At 35.4% G+C, this 22,829-nt stretch overlaps 1 protein-coding gene across 1 annotated transcript in view; it reads right to left on the bottom strand.

The window, feature by feature from the left end:
* LOC123230466 (vomeronasal type-2 receptor 26-like) overlaps window positions 1–22,829 on the bottom strand; it is a 58,557-nt gene that overhangs the window by 7,865 nt on the left and 27,863 nt on the right. Inside the window, exons 4-5 of the mRNA XM_044656618.1 lie at window positions 4,308–4,535; window positions 1,495–1,618 (exon numbers count right to left, since the gene is read on the bottom strand). Of these exons, the coding sequence (XP_044512553.1) occupies window positions 1,495–1,618; window positions 4,308–4,535 (352 nt within the window). The remainder of the gene's footprint in view (window positions 1–1,494; window positions 1,619–4,307; window positions 4,536–22,829) is intronic.

The raw sequence follows: 22,829 nt of genomic DNA, 5'->3' as shown, positions 1-22,829 counted from the left end.
ATCTCACAAAAGGAAAATAACACTATTAATAGATTGGCTTTTAAAGACCAGCTTTCAATTCTGGAATAAATTTGAGGACATAGAGTTATAATTTTCCATATTTATAATAGGCTACTCTCTGGTTCCTGTACAACACTTGGTCCAACCCAATCACAGTACTATCCGTCCTAGACATTCAGTCTAATGTGCAACCTGTGTAGGTTGTCTTTCTAAAAGAATATCACAGTGTGTGACATTATGTGACATAAAATAGGCAGTCTATATGAACTCTGTCTGCAATGTGAGGATAGTCAAGTCAAACTCTTTTGAGGGATTATACATCTCTACTAAAAAGCTCAGTAATGTTCCAGAGCAGGTTTCAAATAGAAAATTCAGTCTAGAAAAGAAACATGAGGGACATCTGGTGATAGCTGAAAAATTTAGTGGAAGGTCTACCTTTCTTAATAAGCTTGTTAAGAACCTTTGGAAAGAATGCAAGGCTTGCTTTAGGAAGCCAGTCAACAAACCATCAGTAAAGAGAGACTGTAATATTCAGTTCATAATTTAATTAAATTCCAAGTAGGACCAGTGTGAACTATTTTTGTGAATCACTAAACAGTTTCCTTATTCCCACATGTAATTGGGCAATCAGACTGACTTCTCAGTGAGTCTAACTCTGAATGCTTGGAATTATATTCTTAGGAAGAAAATATTTTCTCCTTGTCCTGTAATAGAGATTTGTTTGACTTTAATTGGGCAAACCCAGGTAGAGAAAGGCTCAGTTAAAACAACATATAAAGTTCAGAGTTCAGTACGGGAATGGATCCTATATGGGACCAGCAAAAATAAGCAGACTGGAGGAAGGAGAAATAAGGACACAGAAAGAAGGAAATTGAGGGAGATTTCAGAGAGATACATATGAATAAAGATAGGGAAGGAAATTGGAAGCAAAACATGGAGAGACATAAACAAAGGCTGAAGAACACAGAATACAGAAAAAAATTGTTTAGAAACAGAGTCAAAGACAGAGAGAGAGAGAGAGAGAGAGAGAGAGAGAGAGAGAGAGAGAGAGAGAGAGAGAGAGAGAGAAAAGAAAAGAGAGAGAGAGAAGGAGTGAGTGAGTGAATGATGGTAGCAAAAGAAAGAACCAGAGTACTCTGGAAATATTTGGGGAGGGAAGAGAAGATTTTCCATTGGAGGGGATGGATGTAGGATGAGCCATTCCAGGATTAGGTGATACCAGAAAGTCTTCTAGAAATAGTAGAATCAACTAAAGAGGTAACATGATGTTTTGTAAAGAGGATTGGGTTCAAATCCCATCTCTCAGTAGCCTTGGACAAGTCTTAATCCCTCTGGGTTTTGGCTTTTCTCCTCTGTAAGAACAGGAATTACTAAGGTCCCTTCTAACTCTGAATCTATGATCCAAGTGTCATCTCATCTTCCTGGCAACAAATTTTTCTGAGATAGACATNTATATGAATAACAACAAAAAGAGAATTCTTGGCAGAAACTCACTCATCTGGCTAGAAATCTCCCCTTCTGGGCACTGGGAGCACTCAAAGCAGCAGACTGGCTGCCCTTGCAATGGGGTCTTCCTGAATCCAGGGCCACAATTGTCACTGCATACTCCACAGGAAACCTAAGGCAATAACAGAAGAATGGAATATATTTCTGCTAAGGTTTGGGGTGGGAAAGGGGAGGTTAATTTTCTATGTAACTCTTGCTTTGAAAACTGCTGTCAAAGAAAGTTATTGGTAGTAGAGATACACTGCAGACCTTGGATTCAGGAAGACATGAATTTAAATCCAGCTTAATGTATTAGCTCTAACACCCTGGCCAATACATTTATGTTTTATGTGCTTCTGTTTAGTAAACTGTCAAATAGGATAATAATACTACTTAACTCACAGGATGGTTGGGAGGACAAAAAGAGATAAAATTTATAAAGGACCTTGCAACTATTAAGTGTGTAATAATGCCTCTTCCCTTTATATATTTTCCATTTATATATCTTTAAGATGGAAGAAATTCTTATTGAGTGTGGTAGTTTTAGTGATATTTTGGAGAAGCTCTCAACTATTATGACTAGAAGGGAGACAAAGCATAATGGAACCTTGGAGAAGAGGACCCCAGATGACAAAGTAGGTAGAAGTGATGGATGATGAAAGTGACTTATTGAAAAGAAACAAAACTTAAAGAGATGTCTTGGGGAGGAACACTGGATATATTAAGAAGATATACTATTTTAGACCCAAGATGGTGGAAAAGGAGAATATAGTACAGCACAACTGTAAACCACAGCTTCTCAAACAGATCTAGAAATTCATCAGAATTTTTCATAGATGTAAGAAAAATTCAGTCATTTTTCAAGACCAGGTTGACATAAGGATATATACAGAGGGATCTAGAGATTCTAGAGAAAGCGTTTGGGCAAGTTAATGCCATATGAGTCTATGCACCAAGAAAAGAGCAATTCCTAAATGAATAACACAACACCTTAATGAGAACAGGTACTTTATTTTAGGTCTGTCCCTCACTATTCATTTTGGATCAGAAATCCAGAATGGACTGTGAAGGTAATGTGTACCCACAATTGATCTTCTGGAGTAAGGATTGGTGTCAGGTTCTATACTGTATACAATGAAAGGAGTAGTTGTAGTAACAAACAGGATTTTTTAACAGTTAAATGTTTTTAATCAGTGAAATCAGTGTTGGATGAAAAATTTAGAAAAATACAAACTATTTCAAAGAAAAATTGGAAAAAGATTAAATAGATTGAAACGAGATGGACAAAAATCTGTCATAATAACAAACTCTGAACACCAAAATGAACAAAATGGAAACCATTGACCTCATGAGAAAACAAGGACTATTTAATTAAATTCAAAAGATTGAAAAGTCAAAGAAAACAAAGTATCTCAAAACAAAAATAAATTATCTCAAAAACATATAGAGGAGAAAAAATAAGAACTATAAGTCTATCTAAATTCCATTACCACGGAGAGAAATCAGATACCAAATTTCACGAAATCTTAAAAACAAATCTGCCTATATCTTAGAAACAGAGAACAAAAAATGAAATTTTAAAAATCCACTTACTCACACTGAGTTTGTAAAATAATTTCCAAAATGAGACTTCTGAGGAAATTCTAGTCAAAATCTAGAGTTCTCAATACAAGTGAAAAATAACTCAAGTATCCAGAAAGAAAAATTCATTTCAGTATTCATGTAATCACAAATTAATCATAGTCATGGTAAAGATCACATAACTTATGGCAACCACCACCCAAATGGATCAGGTAGTTTGGAATACCATATTCCAGAAGGGAAAGTATATAAGTTTATAACCTAGAAATAACTTTCCTAGAAAACTAAAAAAAAAACAGAACTTTAATTAATAAATTATTACTCATGAAAAAATTCAACCTATATAGAAATTATGAGGTTAAAAAATATGTCAAGAGGATAAAAAACTAATAATAAGACTATTTGTTCTTCACCTTCAAGTGGGTCTATTATGTCTTCATGAAATTAAGAAAGGAATGGAAAGAATGGAAAATGAATACAATAAGTGGAGAAGGGAATGGAAAGATAGGGGAAAGTATTTCACATAACCATGGTATCTAAGAAGATATATGTTCAAAAAAAGGACAAGAGGCTGACATTTCAAATTCATTCTCATATAAACTGCTCAGAAAAGGGAGAAAATGGAATCAGAAGGTAGATTAACAGAGTGTAGACAAGTGATAGAACAAAGACAATGCCAGGCATAGTCAGGAATATGATTCTTCCTGAGTTCAAATATGGTGTCAGGCACTTGCTAGCTATTTTATCCTGACCAAGTCACTTAATCCTATTTGCCTCTGTTTCTTCATCTGTAAAATGAAATAGAGAAGGAAGTAGGAAAGCACTTTATTATCTTTGCTAGGAAAATGCAAAATAGGGTCACGAAGAATCTAACATAACTAAAACAAGTAAACAAAAATTCAAGGAGAGATAATGACTAAGAAAAATAAACTATAACTTAGGATGTACAAAAATATTTATAACTATTTTTCAAGTGGCAAAGAATGGTAATCTGAAACTTTGGCCATAAATTGAAGAATTACTAAACAAGTAAATGACAGCATTTTTTCATGTGTAAAATGGAAGGAAATGTACTAGATGGAGTATTGAGGTCTCTTCATTACCTACAGCTATAAGATTATTTTTCAAATAGTCATTAGATGTCTTACGTACATAAATATATGCATTGTAGAGTCAACCAAATAGGACAAAAATTGTTCCTGCGATTAGAACTAAAATTTAACATTTAAAATGTCTCTGACCTTTGAATTACACCAGCCCCACTCTATGGCATCCACATGAATTGTGAAATCTCCATCAAGTGAAACCTTAGGTATAAACTGACCCACTTTTATCAGAACTTCTGTATCATTAGGAAAGATCACATAGTTCATAATGGCGTATTGAGCTTCAGAAGTTTTACTCTCTTCTACAAACACATCATCACCAGCACTGTTCTTAAACTGGGTATTCTTCAGGAAATAGTGTAGCTGAAAAGGAAGAAAAAACGTTATCACGGGGTGATACCAGAGGGAAGGGCTCCCCAGAACTGCACACTATAAGTAATATGAGAAATACTAGTCCTGTTTTGTAGCCTTATTGAATTTGAATTTTGTAGTCTTATTTGGGGGCATAGTAAAAAAATATGGCTTTTTACTGGGACACATAGAAATGGATCTCTGTCCCTACAATGCTGATTACATACCCAAGGTTTATAACCTCAGTTTCAGCCACGGCTCTTCTCCACCTCTCACCCAAGACAGCTAATGATTTTCAAAGTCTATTGATTTCACCTGTGCAATGCTTTTCAAATTGCTCTTCCCTAATAATGTTACAAACTCATTTCCTTGCACATAGACTATTGCAATTCAGAGAGCTTACAGGTGAGTTTAGCTGCCACAGCACAAGTTAATCCTCCTACCAATCAACTATCTATTCACCTGCCAAAGTAATTTTTCTAAAGTGTAGGTCAGTCCATGTCACTCCCATAATTAATAACCTCTAGTGACTTTCTATCACCTCCAAAAAAAAATACAAATTCTTCCTTGTGTCAGTCAAAGTATTTCATGTACTAGCACCATTCCCCTAACTTTTCCAGTCTTCTGTAACTTTAGACCACTCCACACCACTTACTTTCTAATCCAGAGACATCGTCTTCCTTACTTATCCATAAACAAGATGCTTCATCTTTTCTTTCCAGTAGACATTTTCTCTGGCTTTCTTCCATTTCTGGAATTCTTTCACTACTTATCTCCATTTTTTGCTTTTCCTAAAGTCCTTCAATGAAGCTATGAACCAACATCCCACATTCTAAAAGAAACTTTTCATGATCCATCTTAGTTCTTATGCCTTCTCTTTGTTAGTTATTTATATTTATCAATAGGCAGATTATTTGTATACATTGGTTTTCTTGTTACCTCTCTCATTAGATCATTAGCTCCTCAGGAGCAAGAACTTAGTACCCAGTACATTGCATTGCATTTAGTAGGCACTAAATAAATCTTTGTAACTAACTAAGTACTGTCATTGCCAAGAACAGGGTTTTACTTATGGAGTTAAAAAACTCAAGACTGGGTGCACTGTATCACTCAGCTTTGTGGTTACGTAAATTAGGGAAAGATGATCCATGTTGTGATAAACTTACATCCCATCAAGGGGAACACAGTTCTCAGAGATAAGCCTGAGGCATATACATGTTCATTTCCATTCTTTTGTGAATTCCCTCATCAGAGCATAATTGATTGGTAGAGTCAAGTGAATAGTCCTTGAGTCCTTGAAAAGGAATAGATGTCACATGAGGAAAATTAAGACTTGCTTTATCATTGTCCAATGAAAATATTTTTAGAATTGCCTAATATTTCTATGGAAAATATTGCTTTTAGGGACAGCTGGGTGACTCAGTGAATTGAGAGCCAGGCCTAGAGACAGGAGGTCCTGGGTTCCAATATGACCTCAGACACTTCCTTCACTTGACCCCTATTGCCTAGCCCTTATCACTCTTCTGCCTTAGAACCAATATATAGCATTGATTCTAAGATGGAAGATAAGGGTTTTCAAAAAAGGAAATGATTACTTCCAGTGAATTTCTTTTTATCCATACCTAAAATAATTCCAATTGCAAATTATCAGCTAGACTTTTTGAATCATACAATTCATCAATATTTATTAAACAATGCTTAAGTGAAACAAAATGCATTAAGGATCATTTTGAATGCCTTGCAACACTATGGATTCTTAAATCCATAGGCCCATAATGACAAACCAATGACACACATAACAAAGAGGGCATGACACAGACCTCTCTGTGGGCAAGCATGTTGTTGCCCACCAATTAGTCACTAGAAAAGCAGAGGGACTCAGACAGAGCTAGTCCCTTCCCCCTCTCCAACATTCTTCCCAGTAGCTCAATAGGAGTACCGACTGCTCCCCCCTTAGCTGAGTGCTTCAGCCACTCCCCTCCTTTTGACCTTCCCCTATATGGGGCAAGGAGCAAGGCATGGCATGTGGTCTCTAAAAGATTTGCAATCATCGTCCTATTTCCTTTAAAAGCTATGCATGGATGCATGTTCATCCGGACATTATATACATATATGCTTCTTTGCACCTTCTTCTCTTTGATCCTGTTATGCTTTCCACCTTGGGAAAAGTAGAACACATTAAATGTCCTTTCCACATGAACATTTTTCAACTTATTCAACAAATTTAATACATCCCACTCCCATAAATGATTTCTTCAATATTTTAAAAATATCCATCTCTATCAAGTTATCATCTGGCCTGGGGAAGGGAATATTTTTACCTGGCAGTATTCCAATAGACATTCTCTGGCTTAAATGCTAAGTGCTAGCTATCAACATCCTTTTTATTTTTTTATTTTATTATTTAAATACTTATTTATTTTTAGAAAAATTTTCCATGGTTACATAATTTATGTTTTTACTTTACCCTTCACCACTGCTCAACCCTGCCCCAACCCCAGCCTTTGTCAAGACTTATTTACATAGTATTGATAGTTACATTGGTGTGGTCTTTTTGCGTCAACTACTCAATCATATCCTCATCAACCCAAGTGTTCAAGCAGTTGTTTTTCTTCTGTGTTTCCACTCCTGTAGTTCTTCTTCTGAATGTGGGTAGTGTTCTTTTCCATAAATCCCTCAGAATTGTCTTGAGTCATTGCAATGCTGCTAGTACAGAAGTCCATTACATTCGATTTTACCACACTGTATCAGTCTCTGTGTACAATGTTCTTCTGGCTCTGCTCTTTTCACTCTGCATCAATTCCTGGAGGTCTTTCCAGTACACATGGAATTCCTCCAGTTTATTATTCCTTTGAGCACAATAGTATTCCATCACCAGCATATACCACAATTTGTTCAGCCATTCACCAATTGAAGGACATACCCTCCTTTTCCAGTTTTTTGCCACCACAAAGAGCGCTGCTATAAATATTTTTGTGCAAGTCTGTTTATCTATGATCTCTTTGGGGTACAATCCCAGCAATGGTATGGCTGGATCAAAGGGCAGGCATTCTTTTATCACTCTTTAGGCATAGTTCCAAATTCCAAGCTCCAGAATGGTTGGATCAGTTCACAACTCTACCAGCAGTGCATTAATGTCCCAATTTGATCACATCCCCTCCAGCATTCATTACTCTCCCCTGCTATCATTTTAGCCAATCTGCTAGGTGTGAGGTGGTACCTCAGAGTTGTTTTCATTTGCAATTCTCTAATTATTAGAGATTTAGAACTCTTTCTCATGTACTTATTGATACATTTGATTTCTTTATCTGAAAATTGCCTATTCATATCCCTTTCCCATTTATCAATTGGGGATTGGGTTGATTTTTTATACAATTGATTTAGCTCCTTGTATATTTGAGAAATTAGACCTCTGTCAGAATTTTTTGTTATAAAGATTTTTTCCCAGTTTGTTGTTTCCCTTCTGATTTTGGTTGCATTGTTTTTGTTTGTACAAAAAAAATCTTAATTTAATCTAATTGTAATTTTTGTAATTAATTTTTAATAATAAATAAAAATAAAAATAAAATTTTTGTAATTTTCTCTATCTCTTGCTTGGTTTTAAAATCTTTCCTTTCCCAGAGATCTGACAAGTATACTATTCTATGTTCACCTAATTTACTTACAGTTTCCTTCTTTATATTCAAGTCTTTCACCCATTCTGAATTTATCTTGGTGTAGGGTGTGAGATGTTGATCTAAACCTAATCTCTCCCATATTGTTTTCCAAATTTCCCAGCAGTTTTTGTCAAATAGTGGATTTTTGTCCCAAAAGTTGGGCTCTTTGGGTTTATCATACACTGTTTTGCTGATGTCACTAACCCCAAGTCTATTCCACTGATACTCCCTTCTGTCTCTTAGCCAGTACGATATTTTTTGATGATTGCTGCTTTATAGTATAGCTTAATATCTGGTACTGCTAAGCCACCTTCCTTAATGTTTTTTTTTCATTATTTCCCTTGATATTCTTGATCTTTTGTTCTTCCAAATAAACTTTGTTACAGTTTTTTCTAATGCATTAAAAAAGGATTTTGGTAGTTTGATAGGTATGGCACTAAATAAGTAAATAAATTTGGATAGAATGGTCATTTTTATTATGTTAGCTCATCATACCCATGAGCAATCAATATTTTTCCAATGGTTTAGATCTAGTTTTACTTGTTTGGAAAATGTTTTGTAGTTATGTTCATATAATTCCTGTTTGTTTTGGTAGATAGATTCCTAAGTATTTTATACTGTCTAGGGGGATTTTAAATGGTGTTTCTCTTTCTACCTCTTGCTGTTGTAATGTGTTGGAAATACATAGAAATGCTGATGATTTATGTGCATTTATTTTGTATCCTACAACTTTGCTGAAGTTGTTGATTATTTCTACAAGCTTCTTAGTTGATTCTCTAGGATTTTTAAGTAGACCATCATATCATCTGCAAAGAGTGATAGCTTAGACTCCTCGTTGCCTATTTTGATACCTTCAATTTCTTTTCCTTCTCTAATTGCTACTGCTAGTGTTTCTAGCACATTGTTCAATAATAGAGATAAAAATAGGCATCCTTGTTTCACACCTGATCTTATTGGAAAGGCTTCTAATTTATCCCCATTGCATATGATGCTTGTTGAAGATTTAAGATAAATACTGTTTATTATTTTTAGGAAAGGACCTTCTATTCCTATACATTCTAATGTTTTCAGTAGGAATGGGTATTGTATTTTGTAAAAGGATTTTTCAGCATTTATTGAGATAATCATGTAGTTTTTGTTGGTTTGCTTGTTGATATGGACAATTATGTGGATGGTTTTCCTAATGTTGAACCATCCTTACATTCCTGGTATAAATCCCACCTGATCATGGTGGATGATCCTCTTGGATCACTTGCTGGAGTCTTTTTGCTAGTATTCTATTTAAGATTTTTGAGTTCATTAGGGAGATTGGTCCGTAGTTTTCTTTGTTTTTGAACTACCTGGCTTTGGAATCAGTACCATATTTGTGTCATAAAAGGAATTTTGTAGGGCTCCTTCTTTGCTTATCATATCAAATAATTTGTGCAGTATTGGGATTAGTTGTTTTTTGAATGTCTGATAGAATTCACTTGTGAATCCATCAGGCCCTGGCGATTTTTTCTTAGGGAGTTCTTTGATGGCTTGTTCAATTTCTTTTTCTCATATGGGATTATTTAGGTATTCTATTTCTTCTGCTGTTAATCTAGGTAATTTTTATTTTTATAAATATTTATCCATATCTCTTAAATTGCTATATTTATTGTCATATAATTGGGCGAAATAATTTTTAATGATTGCCTTAATTTCCCCTTCATTAGAGGTGAGGTCTCCCTTATCATCTTTGAAACTGTCAATTTGGTTTTCTTCTTTGCTTTTTTTATTTTAAACCCTTAACTTTTGTGTATTGACTTATAGGTGGAAGATTGGCAAGGGTAGGCAATGGGGGTCAAGTGACTTGCCCAGGGTCACACAGCTGGGAAGTGTCTGAGGCCGGATTTGAACCTAGGACTTCCTGTCTCTAGGTCTGGCTCTCAATCTACTGAGCTACCCAGCTGCCCCCTTTGCTTTTTTTTAATTAGATTGACCAGTACTTTGTCTATTTTATCTGTTTTTTCATAATACCAGCTTCTAGTCTTATTTATTAATTCAATAGTTCTTTTACTTTCAATTTTATTAATTTCTCCTTTGATTTTTATTATTCCTAATATAGTTTTCATCTGAGAATTTTTAATTTTTCGCTTTCTAGTTTTTTAAGTTGTATGCCCAATTCATTAACCTCTGCCCTCCCTAATTTATTAATATATGCACTCAGTGATATAAGTTTTCCCCTTAGAACTGCTTTGGCTGCATCCCATAAGTTTGGGTAAGATGTCTCATCATTGTCATTGTCTACAATGAAATTATTAATTGTTTCTGTGATTTGTTCTTTCACTAAACTATTTTGGAGAATCGTATTTAATTTCCAATTAGTTTTTGGTTTGCCTCTCAATTAATTCTTTTTTTTTAAGCTTAAACCCTTAACTTCTATGTATTGACTTTATAGATAGAAGATTGGTAAGGGTAGGCAATGGGGGTCAAGTGACTTGCCCAGGGACACACAGCTGGGAAGTGTCTGAGGCCAGATTTGAACCTAGGACCTCCTGTCTCTAGGCCTGGCTCTCAATCCACTGAGCTACCCAGCTGCGACCTCTCCATTAATTCTTTTTTTAAAACCCTTGTACTTCGGTGTATTGTCTCATAGGTGGAAGATTGGTAAGAGTGGGCAATGGGGGTCCAGTGACTTGCCCAGGGTCACACAGCTGAGAAGTGGCTGAGGCCAGGTTTGAACCTAGGACCTCCTGTCTCTAGGCCTGACTCTCACTCCACTGAGCTACCCAGCTGCCCCCTCCATTAATTCTTACTAATAACTATTTTCATTGCATTATGATCTGAGGTTACATTTATTATTTCTGCTTTTTTGCATTTGTTTGCCATGTTTCTGTGCCCTATTACATGGTCTATCTTTGGGAATGTTCCATGTGCTGCTGAAAAGAAGGTCTAATCCTTTTTGTCTCTTTATTTTTCTCCATATATCTATTAACTCTAATTTTTCTAGGGTTTCATTCACCTCTCTTATCTCTTTCTTATTTATTTTTTGGTTTGATTTATCTAGATCTGATAGGGGAAGTTTGAGGTCCCCCACCAGTATGATTTTGCTATCTATTTCCTCCTTAAGCTCCACTAGCTTCTCCTTTAGAAATTTGGAAGCTATACCATTTGGTGCATACATATTGAGTACTGATATTTCTTCATGGTTTATACTGTCTTTTATTAGGATATAGTTACCTTCCCTATCTCTTTTAACCTTTTTTATTTTTACTTTGGCTCTGTCAGAGATCATGATTGCCACCCCTGCCTTCTTTTTCTCATTTGAAGCCCAAAAGATTTTGCTTCATCCTCTCATTTTCACTCTATGGCTGTCTGTCTGTTTCATGTGTGTTTCTTGTAGACAAGATATGGTTGGGTTTTGGTTTCTAATCCACTCTGCTATTTGCTTCCATTTTATGGGTGAGTTCATCCCATTCACATTCAGAGTTATAAGGATCAACTGTGCATTCCCAGATATTTTGATTCTCTCTCCTAATCCTGTCCTTTCTTCTTTCACTGTTTCCTTCTATACCAGTGTTTTGTTTTTAATCAGTTCCTATAATCCCCTCCATTGTTGTAATTCCCTTTCTCCCCCTCCCTTCTTATTCCCCTCTTAATGTTCTTTAAAGCCACGCAGCACTCCCCACCAAGCCCTCTCCCTTCCTAGTTTTACTTCCCTCCCCACCAGTCCCTTTGTTTCACTTCTACTTCTCTATAGGTTTTGAATCAATTTTCTGCCCCTATGGATCTGATTGTTCTTCTCTAAGTTGATTTCAATGCACTTAATTATTGAATATTACTTCTCTCTAACCTCTTTACCCTTACAGTGTATTGTACACAGGCTTTAGAAGATCTCAAAATTCAATTAACTCAAGAACTTCAGGAACTCAAAAAACAATCAAGAGAGGCTGAAAACAATTTGAAAAAGGAAATACATGAGCAAAAACAAGAAAATAAAGTATTAAAAGCCAGAATTGGCCAGCTTGAAAATGAAGCAAAGAAGGCAAAAGATGATCTACAAAGAAAATCAGATCAGAAAGAGAAGGATGACCAAAAAGCAAGTGATGAAATTCAGTCTTTAAAAAACAGAACTCAACGACTAGGAGCAAATGACTTCACAAGGCAGCAAGAATATATTAAACAAAATTTTAAAAAATGAAAATTTTGAGGAGAATATGAAACACCTCATTGATTCAACCAAAGATCTGGAGAACAGAGCTAGAAGAGACAACTTAAGAAGTATTGGTTTACCAGAACATCATGATAAAAGAAAAAGTTTAGATAGCATTTTATAAGAAATTATCAGAGAAAATTGCCCAGAAATTCTTGAACAAGAGGGAAAAGTGGAAATAGACAGGATCCACAGATCACCTCCTACATTTAATCCACAACTGACAACTTCCAGGAATATTATAACCAAATTCAAAAACTACCAGACCAAGGAAAAAATATCACAAGCTGCTAAAAAGAAGTTATTCAGATATCAGGGAACCACAGTTAGGATAACACAGGATCTGGCTGCATCTACATTGAAGGACGGAAGGCATGGAACACAATATTCAGGAAATCAAGAGAACTGGGTCTACAACCAGGAATCAACTATCCAGCAAGACTAACTATATTATTGCAGGGGAAAGTATGGTCATTCAATAAAATTGAGGACTCCCAAACATTCATCAAGAAAAAAACCGGACTTAAACAGAGAGTTTTCTGCCCAAACCCAGAACCCAAGAGAATCAACATAAGGTAATTAAGAGAATGGGGGGAGGAGAAAAAAATTATTTTCTTTAAGGGACACAACAAGTTAAATCAAATTATATCCCAAGAAGAAAAGATGGTATTGGCAAATATTAATAATTATTATTACCTAAAGGGTAACTAGAAGAAGTTTACATAGAGGAAACAGGGACAAACTATATAGGATGAAATGTCAAGAGATATATAAATATATGTATGTATGTATGTATATATGTATGTAGGTAGGTAGGTATAAATATATATAAAATTGGGGGGGAAGATAATAATAAGAAAAATAGGAAAGGAAACAAAAAGGAATAAATTTATGTTCCATAAAGAAGCATGTGGGATCAACATGGAAAAATAACAATCAACATCATTTTTAAAGGGAAGCCTCCAAAAAGAAACACAAGCCTTGAGATATGGGAATATCTCTTTCTTATTTGCAGAGTCTGTGCCTCACTTAAAGTTTTCCAAGGGTCCTTTAGTTTTCATGACAATAACATCACATTTCTTCATTATCTTAACTACTCACACACTTCCAGATCTTTTTTCAGATTAATTTTCCTCCTGTCTCACATCTCCAAAAGACTTTGAGACATTATAAATTAGATTTCGAAAAGGTATCTTAAAATTAACATGTCCAAAAGGAAACTCATTATCTTCCCCCCTAAGCTCTCCCTCCAACATACTTTTCCTACTATTGTAGAGGGCAACACTGTTTTCTAGTCCCTCAAATCCACTTTGTTGTCAAGGCCTATTGTTTTACCTTAACATGTCTCATTCTCTTATCTAACACTGCCACTGTCCCTGATAAAATCTGAGGTAACTCAAGAAACAGAAATTTGTGGTTCTGGGGACATCAATTTATTAAACAATGTATGCCAATTATAAAACAAATCACTACCAGGACTCCTCAGCTTGGTATTGGAATGCAAAAAAAGGGGGAGGAAAATATTTATGTATTAAACGAAAATGATAAGATATTGTTAAAATGACTGAAGGAGAGCCCCAAAGATATAATTGGTTGGCTAGTCTGTTTGTGTGTTAAGACTAGCTAGGTTACTCTCCTCCCTAACACTGAGAGCTTCAAGGGGTTTAACTCTGTGATGTTATGGAGAACAGAGATGGACAGGAACCAGAGTTCAGACAAAGGACTTTTTGGGTTTTGGTATAGACTATTTGCCAGGGCTTAGCAAATGGCCTGGCCCCCTAGAAGTCCCCAATGAACCCAGTTACTGTCAGAGATACAACAATGGCAGACAGCTTTGGGTTTAGCTTGAACAAAGCTTAATAGTGTTGTCTCCCCATATTCCCCTCACACCCTCAGCCCAATTCAGGTATTCCCAAGGAACTCTAATATGATTGTATATCTCTCAAACAAGGATGATTTATTATGACAGGAACAAGCAGTAATAGGATATTGGGATCAGGAAACCTTATTTTAACCCACAAGAAGTTTGGGGACTCTGGTCTATGCCAAGCCAATGGATTTGGCTTCAAACATTCTTCTTCCTTCCTTTATTTCTATCAGCTAACCTAACCTAATGGCAGTAGCAAGTGCCTCTCTTTAGTTGGCATAGAGTAGGGTAGAGTGTCTTCAGGCTGACTCAGCGAGCTTTCTCGGTTGGAGATTCCTCCAGCTTCTGTCGATGTCTAGTAAGCCTCTTTGGTTTTATTCAGTAGAAACGAGAACACTTTCAGATCTCAGGGCACAAGGGTGAGAAAGGGAAAACCCCAGGTATCCAAATTTTGATTCCTGAGGTGATGTAAAGTCCTCTGCCCTGTACCAAGTCCAAAGACGAAATCCTCCTCCCAGTTCTATTTCCCACAAGCCTCTGTTCTCCTTCTAATTGTCATATCTGTCCTTCAAATTTTCTTGCAACATTCCAAAACTATCCTCTCTGTGCCACACTTTTCCTACAATTCATCCCTTTTTCATATCGGGACCATCCCAAGGTCACTATCGTAAATTTTTTATATTTACCACATAGCTAATTTAATCTATTTCTAACTAATCCCCCTAAAATAACAAAATTCCCTTTTGCATTCTATTGCTGTACTAAACTAACTCTACTATGCTAAGAGATTTTGCAGGAAAGTTATGGGTAAGGGAAATTTTGGAATTCATAACAATGCATACACAAAGTAAAACAAATGTTTCAACATATTAACTACTAAGAACTTTAGCTGTACTAATAGCAATACCTACTCTTGCAAATCTTAACTAATACAACCAGTTTCTATCTATACTTATTACTATGCAATTATCCTATTTATTTTCCATCAATCAATTTCAGCATGTTTTACAATCAACTTTTTCAACTATGTAATCTGCCTATTCTTTTTTTAATTTTTGTTTTTTTAATATTTTATTTTTTTAGAAAAAATTTCCATGGTGACATGATTCTTGTTTTTACTTTTTACTTTCCCCTTCACCCCCCTTTACCCCTCCATATCCAATGCACATTTCCACTGGTTTTAACATGTGTGATCAATCAAGACTTATTTACATATTATTGATAGTTGCAATGGTGTGGTCATTTTGGGTCTACATCCCCAACCATGCCCACATCAATACATGTGTTCAAGCAGTTGTTTTTCTTCTGTGTTTCCACTCCTGCAGTTCTTCCTCTGAATGTAGGTAGCCTTCTTTTCCATAAATCCCTCAGAATTGTCCTATTCTGCCTATTCTTAATCAAAACGTAACACCCTTTGCTATGTTTATACTAACACTTAATCTAACCACTACTTGTTACATAATATTTCCTATGTCCTTACTCTATTCAATATAATACTTCTATGTACAAAGTATTTACATGCTATGATACATATCTACACACCCTATACCTACATTGCTAACCTATTTTACAAGCATGTATAATTTTTTACAGAAATTATGTACATATGATACAATATTATTACATTATTCCCTAGTCCTGATGTTAGTCAGATAGAAATATCAGCTGATCTTTCTATTTGTCTAAGACCTTATGGAACTAACCAGTTATTTACATATTTACATTTTGCATTTTTGCAAATGCAGATTCTCCTCTCCTCTCCTCTCCTCTCCTCTTCTCTCCTTTCCTCTTCTCTCCTCTCCTCTCCTCTATCCACACTAGGTCAACAACATAAATCAGTTTGTCTTGTGTTTTGTGTCTTTTTATGTGGTATTACATGCATATACTTACCTTTTCTCCAGTTTTCTCTTCTTATGCATCTTGACTGAAGTTTCCCTTCTTTCTTGCAAGTTATTTAGTCTTGTACGTGTTCCCTAATGTGTGAAGTTTATTTGGTTTTGTGTTGTTGCCGCACCAATCTTACATACTATTCCCATTACCTTTCTGTCCTCTTCTTATATACAATTTTTACAAAGTTCAATGTCAGCTGTCCATTTCAGCCTGGCAAAACTTTGTTTTTCATTCTAGCAGCTTGTCTTAAGCTTTCCCTCTGAGATGCTTTGTTTTCCTTTTCTTTTCTTCTCTCTATCATCTTGCCAGTTGCCTATTGTTGACTGTCATGATCTCCTCTTGCTCTGGAATATTTTCTGTAATTAATCTTTTATTGTGATGTTCTTTTCATGTTTATGATTTATTTTCATTTCTCAGCACTTTCTGTTTCCTCAATATTTTGACTTTTATCTAGATCTTCTACATTGGTGTAAGGTTTTTTTTCTGGCTTTATGTGTGAACAGTGGATCCACAAATCTATTTCTGCAACTTTAATAGAACTCAGTGTAGTTAATAAAATGGTCTGATCCATTTTATATCTGTAGCTGATTTTTGGCTAAAGTTCTTGATGTAAACTTTATCTCCTAGTTAAACACATTTCATGTAATTGTTATTCTATTTTGCGATGCCTGTATATATTTTGTTAATTGACAATCTCCTCCTATCATGTAAACTAGTTTGAAAGTTCTTCCCTGCCAAATTGCATGTCTGTACAGCATTTCAAATGCTGAAATGTGTAAGTCCCCACTTGGTCTTGTTCTAAGATGGAACAGAACTAATGATAGAATATCTGTCCACTTCAATTGTGTTTCTGAACAGAGTTTGCTAATGACTGCTTTCATGTCTCTGTTGAGTCTTTCCACTTGACACAAATTTTGGGGGTGGTATGGTGTGTGATAATTTGCTTCTATTCCAAGGTTTTTGTAAACTTCATTCAATATTGATTGTGCAAAGTGGGTCCACCTGTCTGAATCTCTCTTATTGGGGATTACAAATCTGGGAATAATCTCTTTCAATAAGATTTTTACCACAAATGCCAAATTGTTCTTATTGGCCAGAAAAACTTCTGGCCATCTAGTTAGTCTGTTGATGATAACTAGGCAATACCTAAACCCTTTATCTCTTGGTATGTTAATAAAGTAAATCAGTATACATTCAAATGAAGTATAAGCTAGAGGATGACCTCCTAACACCTTGCTCTTATACATTCCCTGATTCAACTGCATACAAATTTTCCATTTCTGACAGACTCTTATGGCATATGAAGATATTCCTGGTACAGTCCAAAATCATCGTACTGAGTCAATCATTGCTTGAGTCCCATAGTGTCCCTTTGCATGTATTGCATTACATACATGATAGAATAAAGTCCTAGGCAACATGAGTTTGCCTAGTTCAGAAAACCATATGCCTCCTCTCTGGCTCAATTATTTTTCCATGTCTGAACTTCCTGTTCATTGTAGGCATTAGTCAGATTATCCTTTTCAATTAGTGAAAAAATCAGGACATGAATTGGACTTATTCTTGCTATATATTTTGCTGTTATATCAGATTCCCTAAGGACACTGGGTCTTTCCCAAACCTGTGCAATCTGCAGTGAACTGCTGCTACCTCTTTAGGCAATGGTATGGCCTCAAGAAGTTGCATTATGATTTTGGAATAGTACCTAATCAACAAGCCTGGGATATGGGGAATATAGAAATAGAAGCACAAATCATCCAAATATACAAACAGAATGAGAATACTGAGCCTCAAGTTATGAACAAAGTGGAGGATGAAATTTATTCAGCACTGACTGACATTGGTGCAACATGATCAGTGCTAAATACATCTCCTGAGCACAGTAAAATCATAGGATCTGTGCAAGTCATGAGTACAACAGGGTAAACACAAAGAGTACCTTAATTAAAATCAAAAATGGTAACCCTAGGACCCTTAACAACAGAACGCACATTCCTATTCCCAGAATGTCCTTCAAACCTCCTTGGGAGGGAATTTTTGTGTAAAATTGGGGCTACAATTCAATGTGACACAACAGGGAAAATTTACATACATCTGTTTAAAGAGTACCCATATCCCAGTCTTGTTGATCAGTTACTATTCCATCTGCTCTTAAACATTCATTTTGCAATCCATCTGTATTTTGAAATGGAATTGCACAAGCATGAAAATTTGGGAATGTTGGAATAATGTCTATGCTTAACATTTTCCCTGCATATGTTATTGGCTTGAACTCTTTGGCATTAGGGTTCAATGTTTATTTTGTTACTCTTTCATAGAAATTCCCTTCTGTGTAATCATCTCCTTTTGCTTGGTCTCCAGGAGGTCTGCCTATTTGAATGTTTGAATATATTGAAGGTTCCTCCCCATTGGACTATCTTGTTGTTTGTTTGTCTGCTGTTTCCCCCAGTTCAGTTGAATTTAGTATTTTAGACTCCCTAGAACGCCATAAGATCTGTGTTTCATTTGCTTCTGTTTTTGTTTTTGCTATTTCCTCTTGTCCTCTACTTTCAGATGTTAAAGTACAGTTTTTCCTTTCTGCTTTATTATATTTTCATTTGTGCTGAGAAATGATGCAATTCACTGTTGCTAACATCTATTACTTTGCATTGTTTGCTCCCTAAATCACTGTTTACCAGTAAATTTACTATTTGTGTCCTAGAGTCTTTAACAATATATCCTGGAGGATTCTCAGAAAATGGTGGCTTAAACAGAGCCAATCTTAAAACCTCTGCACCCTTCAACACCAAGATAGAAAACAATGCGCTTGGAGAAGAAAGAGGACCAAATTTAAAAACGGGTCAGAGCAGGAGGAATCCTACTGCTGGACAGCTAAATAGGTAGGCCAAGAAAAAGGCTTAAATTGTTCAACTATCAGGTCTGAGACTAAGGAAGGGGAATCCCAGGAACCCTCCACAACATGCTGTGTGGAGCCTCCCACAGCCCCTGAAATGTCAGGGCAGGCTGGTGCAATGGCCTGGAGAGAGGGCCTTGCTGGCACCAAACTCAGGGAGTTGAACACAGGCATTAAGGACATGACTAGAGGAGAAATACAGAGAAATTCCGCAAAAATGCTTGGAAGATGGCGGCTTAGAGGGAGGCAAAACTCAGACCTCAGACAACTTGGCTTTGTCACACCGAGATGGGGAACAAAGGATTTCAAGAGTAAAAAAATCAGATCAAACACAAGGACAGAGCAGGGGGACCCTACTGCTAGACAGCTCAGCTCAACAAAAACAATCCTTCTTGTCTCCCCCACTTTTTTTCCTTCTCGAGGTTTTGGCCTCAAAGCACATTAAGCAGTACAGACTAATCCAAACAATACAAGCTTAATCCCATCAATTGGACATACAAGAAGTCTTCAGAGGGCAGAAAAAGTAACTACAAACTTCCATTGCCAGCTGGGGAAGTTCTTTCATCAAAGATCATTAAATACATCTGCTTAAACTAACAGAACAGAAAAGAAAAAAATATGAGTAAAGAACAGAAAAAGAGAAAAAGAAATTACAATTGACAGCTTCTTTCAAGGAAATGAAAAGAGAGCAAATGAAATTGAAATAGAAGAAGAGGAAGAAGTTCCAGCAAATTGGACACAGGCTTTAGAAGATCACAAAATTCAATTAACTCAAGAACTACAGGAACTGAAAAAGTAATCAAGAGAGGGTGAAGACAATTTGAAAAAGGAAATACATGAACTAAAACAAGAAAATTAAGTCTTAAAAGCCAAAATTGGCCAGCTCGAAAATCAAGCAAAGAAGGCAAAAGATGATCTACAAAGAAAATCAGACTAGAAAGAGAAAGATGACTAAAAAGCCAGGGATAAAATTCAGTCTTTAAAAAATAGAACTCACCAACTAGAAGAAATGACTTCACAAGACAGCAAGAATATATAAAACAAAATTTAAAAAATGAAAAATTTAAGAAGAATATGAAACACCTCAATGATTAAACCAAAGATCTGGAGAACAGAACTACAAGAGACAACTTAAGAATCATTGCTTTACCAGAACATGGTGACAAAAGAAAAAGTTTAGACATCATCCTAAAAGAAATTATCAGAGCCAACTGCCCTGACATTCTCGAACAAGAGGTAAAAGTGGAAATTGAAAGAATCCCCATATCACCTCCTACATTTAATCAACAACTGACAACTTCCAGGAATTTTACAGCCAAATTCAAAAACTACCAGATTGAGGAAAAAATATTACAAGCTGCTAAAAAGAAGTTATTCAGATATCAGAGAACCACACTTAGGATAACACAGTATCTGGCTGCATCTACATTGAAGGACCAGAAGCCATGGAACATAATATTCCAGAAAGCAAGAGAACTGGGTCTACAACCAAGAATCAACTATCCAGAAAAACTGACTATTTTTACAGGAGAAAATATGGTAATTCAATAAAATTGAGGAATTCCAAGCATTTATAAAGAAAAAACCAGACTTAAACAGAGAGTTTGCTGCCCAAACACAGAACTCAAGAGAATCACCATAAGGTAATTAAGAGAGAGGGGAGGGAGAATCTTTTCTTTAAACAACACAATAAATTCAATTGACTTGTATCCCTAAAAGAAAAGAAGATATTGGCAAATATTAAAAATTGTTATTAGCAACAGGATAACTAGAAGTGTACATAAAGGGAACAGTGACAAACTGTGACAATGACAAACTATGTATCAGAATATATGTTTGTGTGTGTATGTATGTATGTATGTATAAACATATACAAAACTAGAGGGGGAAAAAAGAAGGTAATATTAAGAAAAATGGGAAAACAGACAAAATGGAGTAAATGTATATTCCATAAAGAAGATCATGGGGCCAACAGAGAAGAATAGCAATACACTGGAAGGGTAAAGAGGTTGGAGAGAGGAAATATTTAATACTCAAACCAATTGAAATCAGCGAAAAGAGGGAAGAACAATCAGATCCATTGAGGCAGAGATTTGATTCTCACCCTATAAAGAAGTATAAGGGTAACCAAAGGACTGGTGGGGAAGGAAGTAAAACTAGGAAGGGAGAGGGCAGGTGGAGGAAGCTTAAAAACTCCCTAAAGCAGAATAAGAGGAGAATAAGAAGAGGGAGGGGAGAAAGAGAAGTACAATAAAGGAGGAGTTTAGGGAAACTCATTAAAAACAAAACACTGGTTTAGAAGGAAATAGTGAAAGAAGAAAGGACAGGAAAAGGCAAGAGAACCAAAATGTCTGGGAATACACAGTTGATAATTATAACTCTGAATGTGAATAGGATGAACTAACCCATAAAATGGAAGCAAATAACAGAGTGGGTTAAAAACCAAAATCCTAACATATGTTATCTACAAGAAACACATGTGAGACAGGCAGACATACATAGAGTAAAAATGAAAGGATGGAGCAAAACCTATTGGGATTCAAATGAGAAAAAGAAGGCAGGGGTTGCCATCATGTTCTCTGACAAAGCCAAAGTAAAAATAGGTATGGTTAAAAGGGATAGGGAAGGTAATTAAATTCTAATAAAAGACAGTATAAATAAGGAAGAAATATCAGTACTCAACATGTATGCACCAAACTGTATAGCCTCCAAATTTCTAAAGGAGAAGCTAGAGGAGCTCAAGGATGAAATAGATAGCAAAACTATACTAGTGGGGTACCTCAAACTTCCCCTATCAGATCTAGACAAATCAAAACAAAAAATAAATAAGAAAAAGATAAGAGATGTGAATGAAATCCTAAAAAAACTAGAGTTAATAGATATATGGAGAAAAATAAATAGGGACAAAAAGGAATACACCTTCTTCTCAGCAGCGCATGAAACATTCACAAAGATAGACCATGTACTAGGGCATAGAAATATAGCAAACAAATTCAAAAAGCAGAAATAATAAATGTAACCTTCTCAGATAATAATGAAATAAAAATAGTTATTAGTAAGGATACATGGAGAGGCAAACCAAAAACTAATTGGAAAGTAAATCATATGATTCTCCAAAATAAGTTAGTGAAAGAACAAATAATTGAAAAAATTAATAATTTCATTGAAGACAATGACAATGATGAGACTTCTTACCAAAACCTATGGGATGCAGCCAAAGCAGTTCTGAGGGGAAAATTTATATCACTGAGTGCATATATTAACAAATTAGGGAGGACAGAGATCAATGAATTGGGCATGCAACTTAAAAAACTAGAAAATAAACAAATTAAAAATCTCCAGATGAAAATTAATTAGAAATACTAAAAATCAAAGGAGAAAATAAAATTAAAGGAAAAGAACTATTTATGTAATAAATAAGACAAGAAGCTGGTATTTTGAAAAAACAGATAAAATAGACAAAGTACTGGTAAATCTAATTTTAAAAAAAAGCAAAGAAGAAAACCAAATTAACAGTATCAAAGATGAAAAGAGAGACATCACCTTTAATGAAGGGAAAATTAAGACAATCATTAAAAACTATTTTACCCAATTGTATGTCAATAAATTTAGCAATCTAGAAGATATGGATGGATATTTACAAAAATATAAATTGCCTAGATTAACTGCAGAAGAAATAGAATACTTAAATAATCCAATATCAGAAAAAGAAATTGAACAAGCCATCAAAGAACTCCCTAAGAAAAAATCGCCAGGGCCTGATGGATTCACAAGTGAATTCTATCAGACATTCAAAGAGCAACTAATCCCAATACTATACAAA

This window comes from Gracilinanus agilis, chromosome 1 (assembly GCF_016433145.1).
Source record: "Gracilinanus agilis isolate LMUSP501 chromosome 1, AgileGrace, whole genome shotgun sequence".
Taxonomy (NCBI): Eukaryota; Metazoa; Chordata; class Mammalia; order Didelphimorphia; family Didelphidae; genus Gracilinanus; species Gracilinanus agilis.
This window is presented reverse-complemented; position numbering and strand designations above follow the sequence as displayed.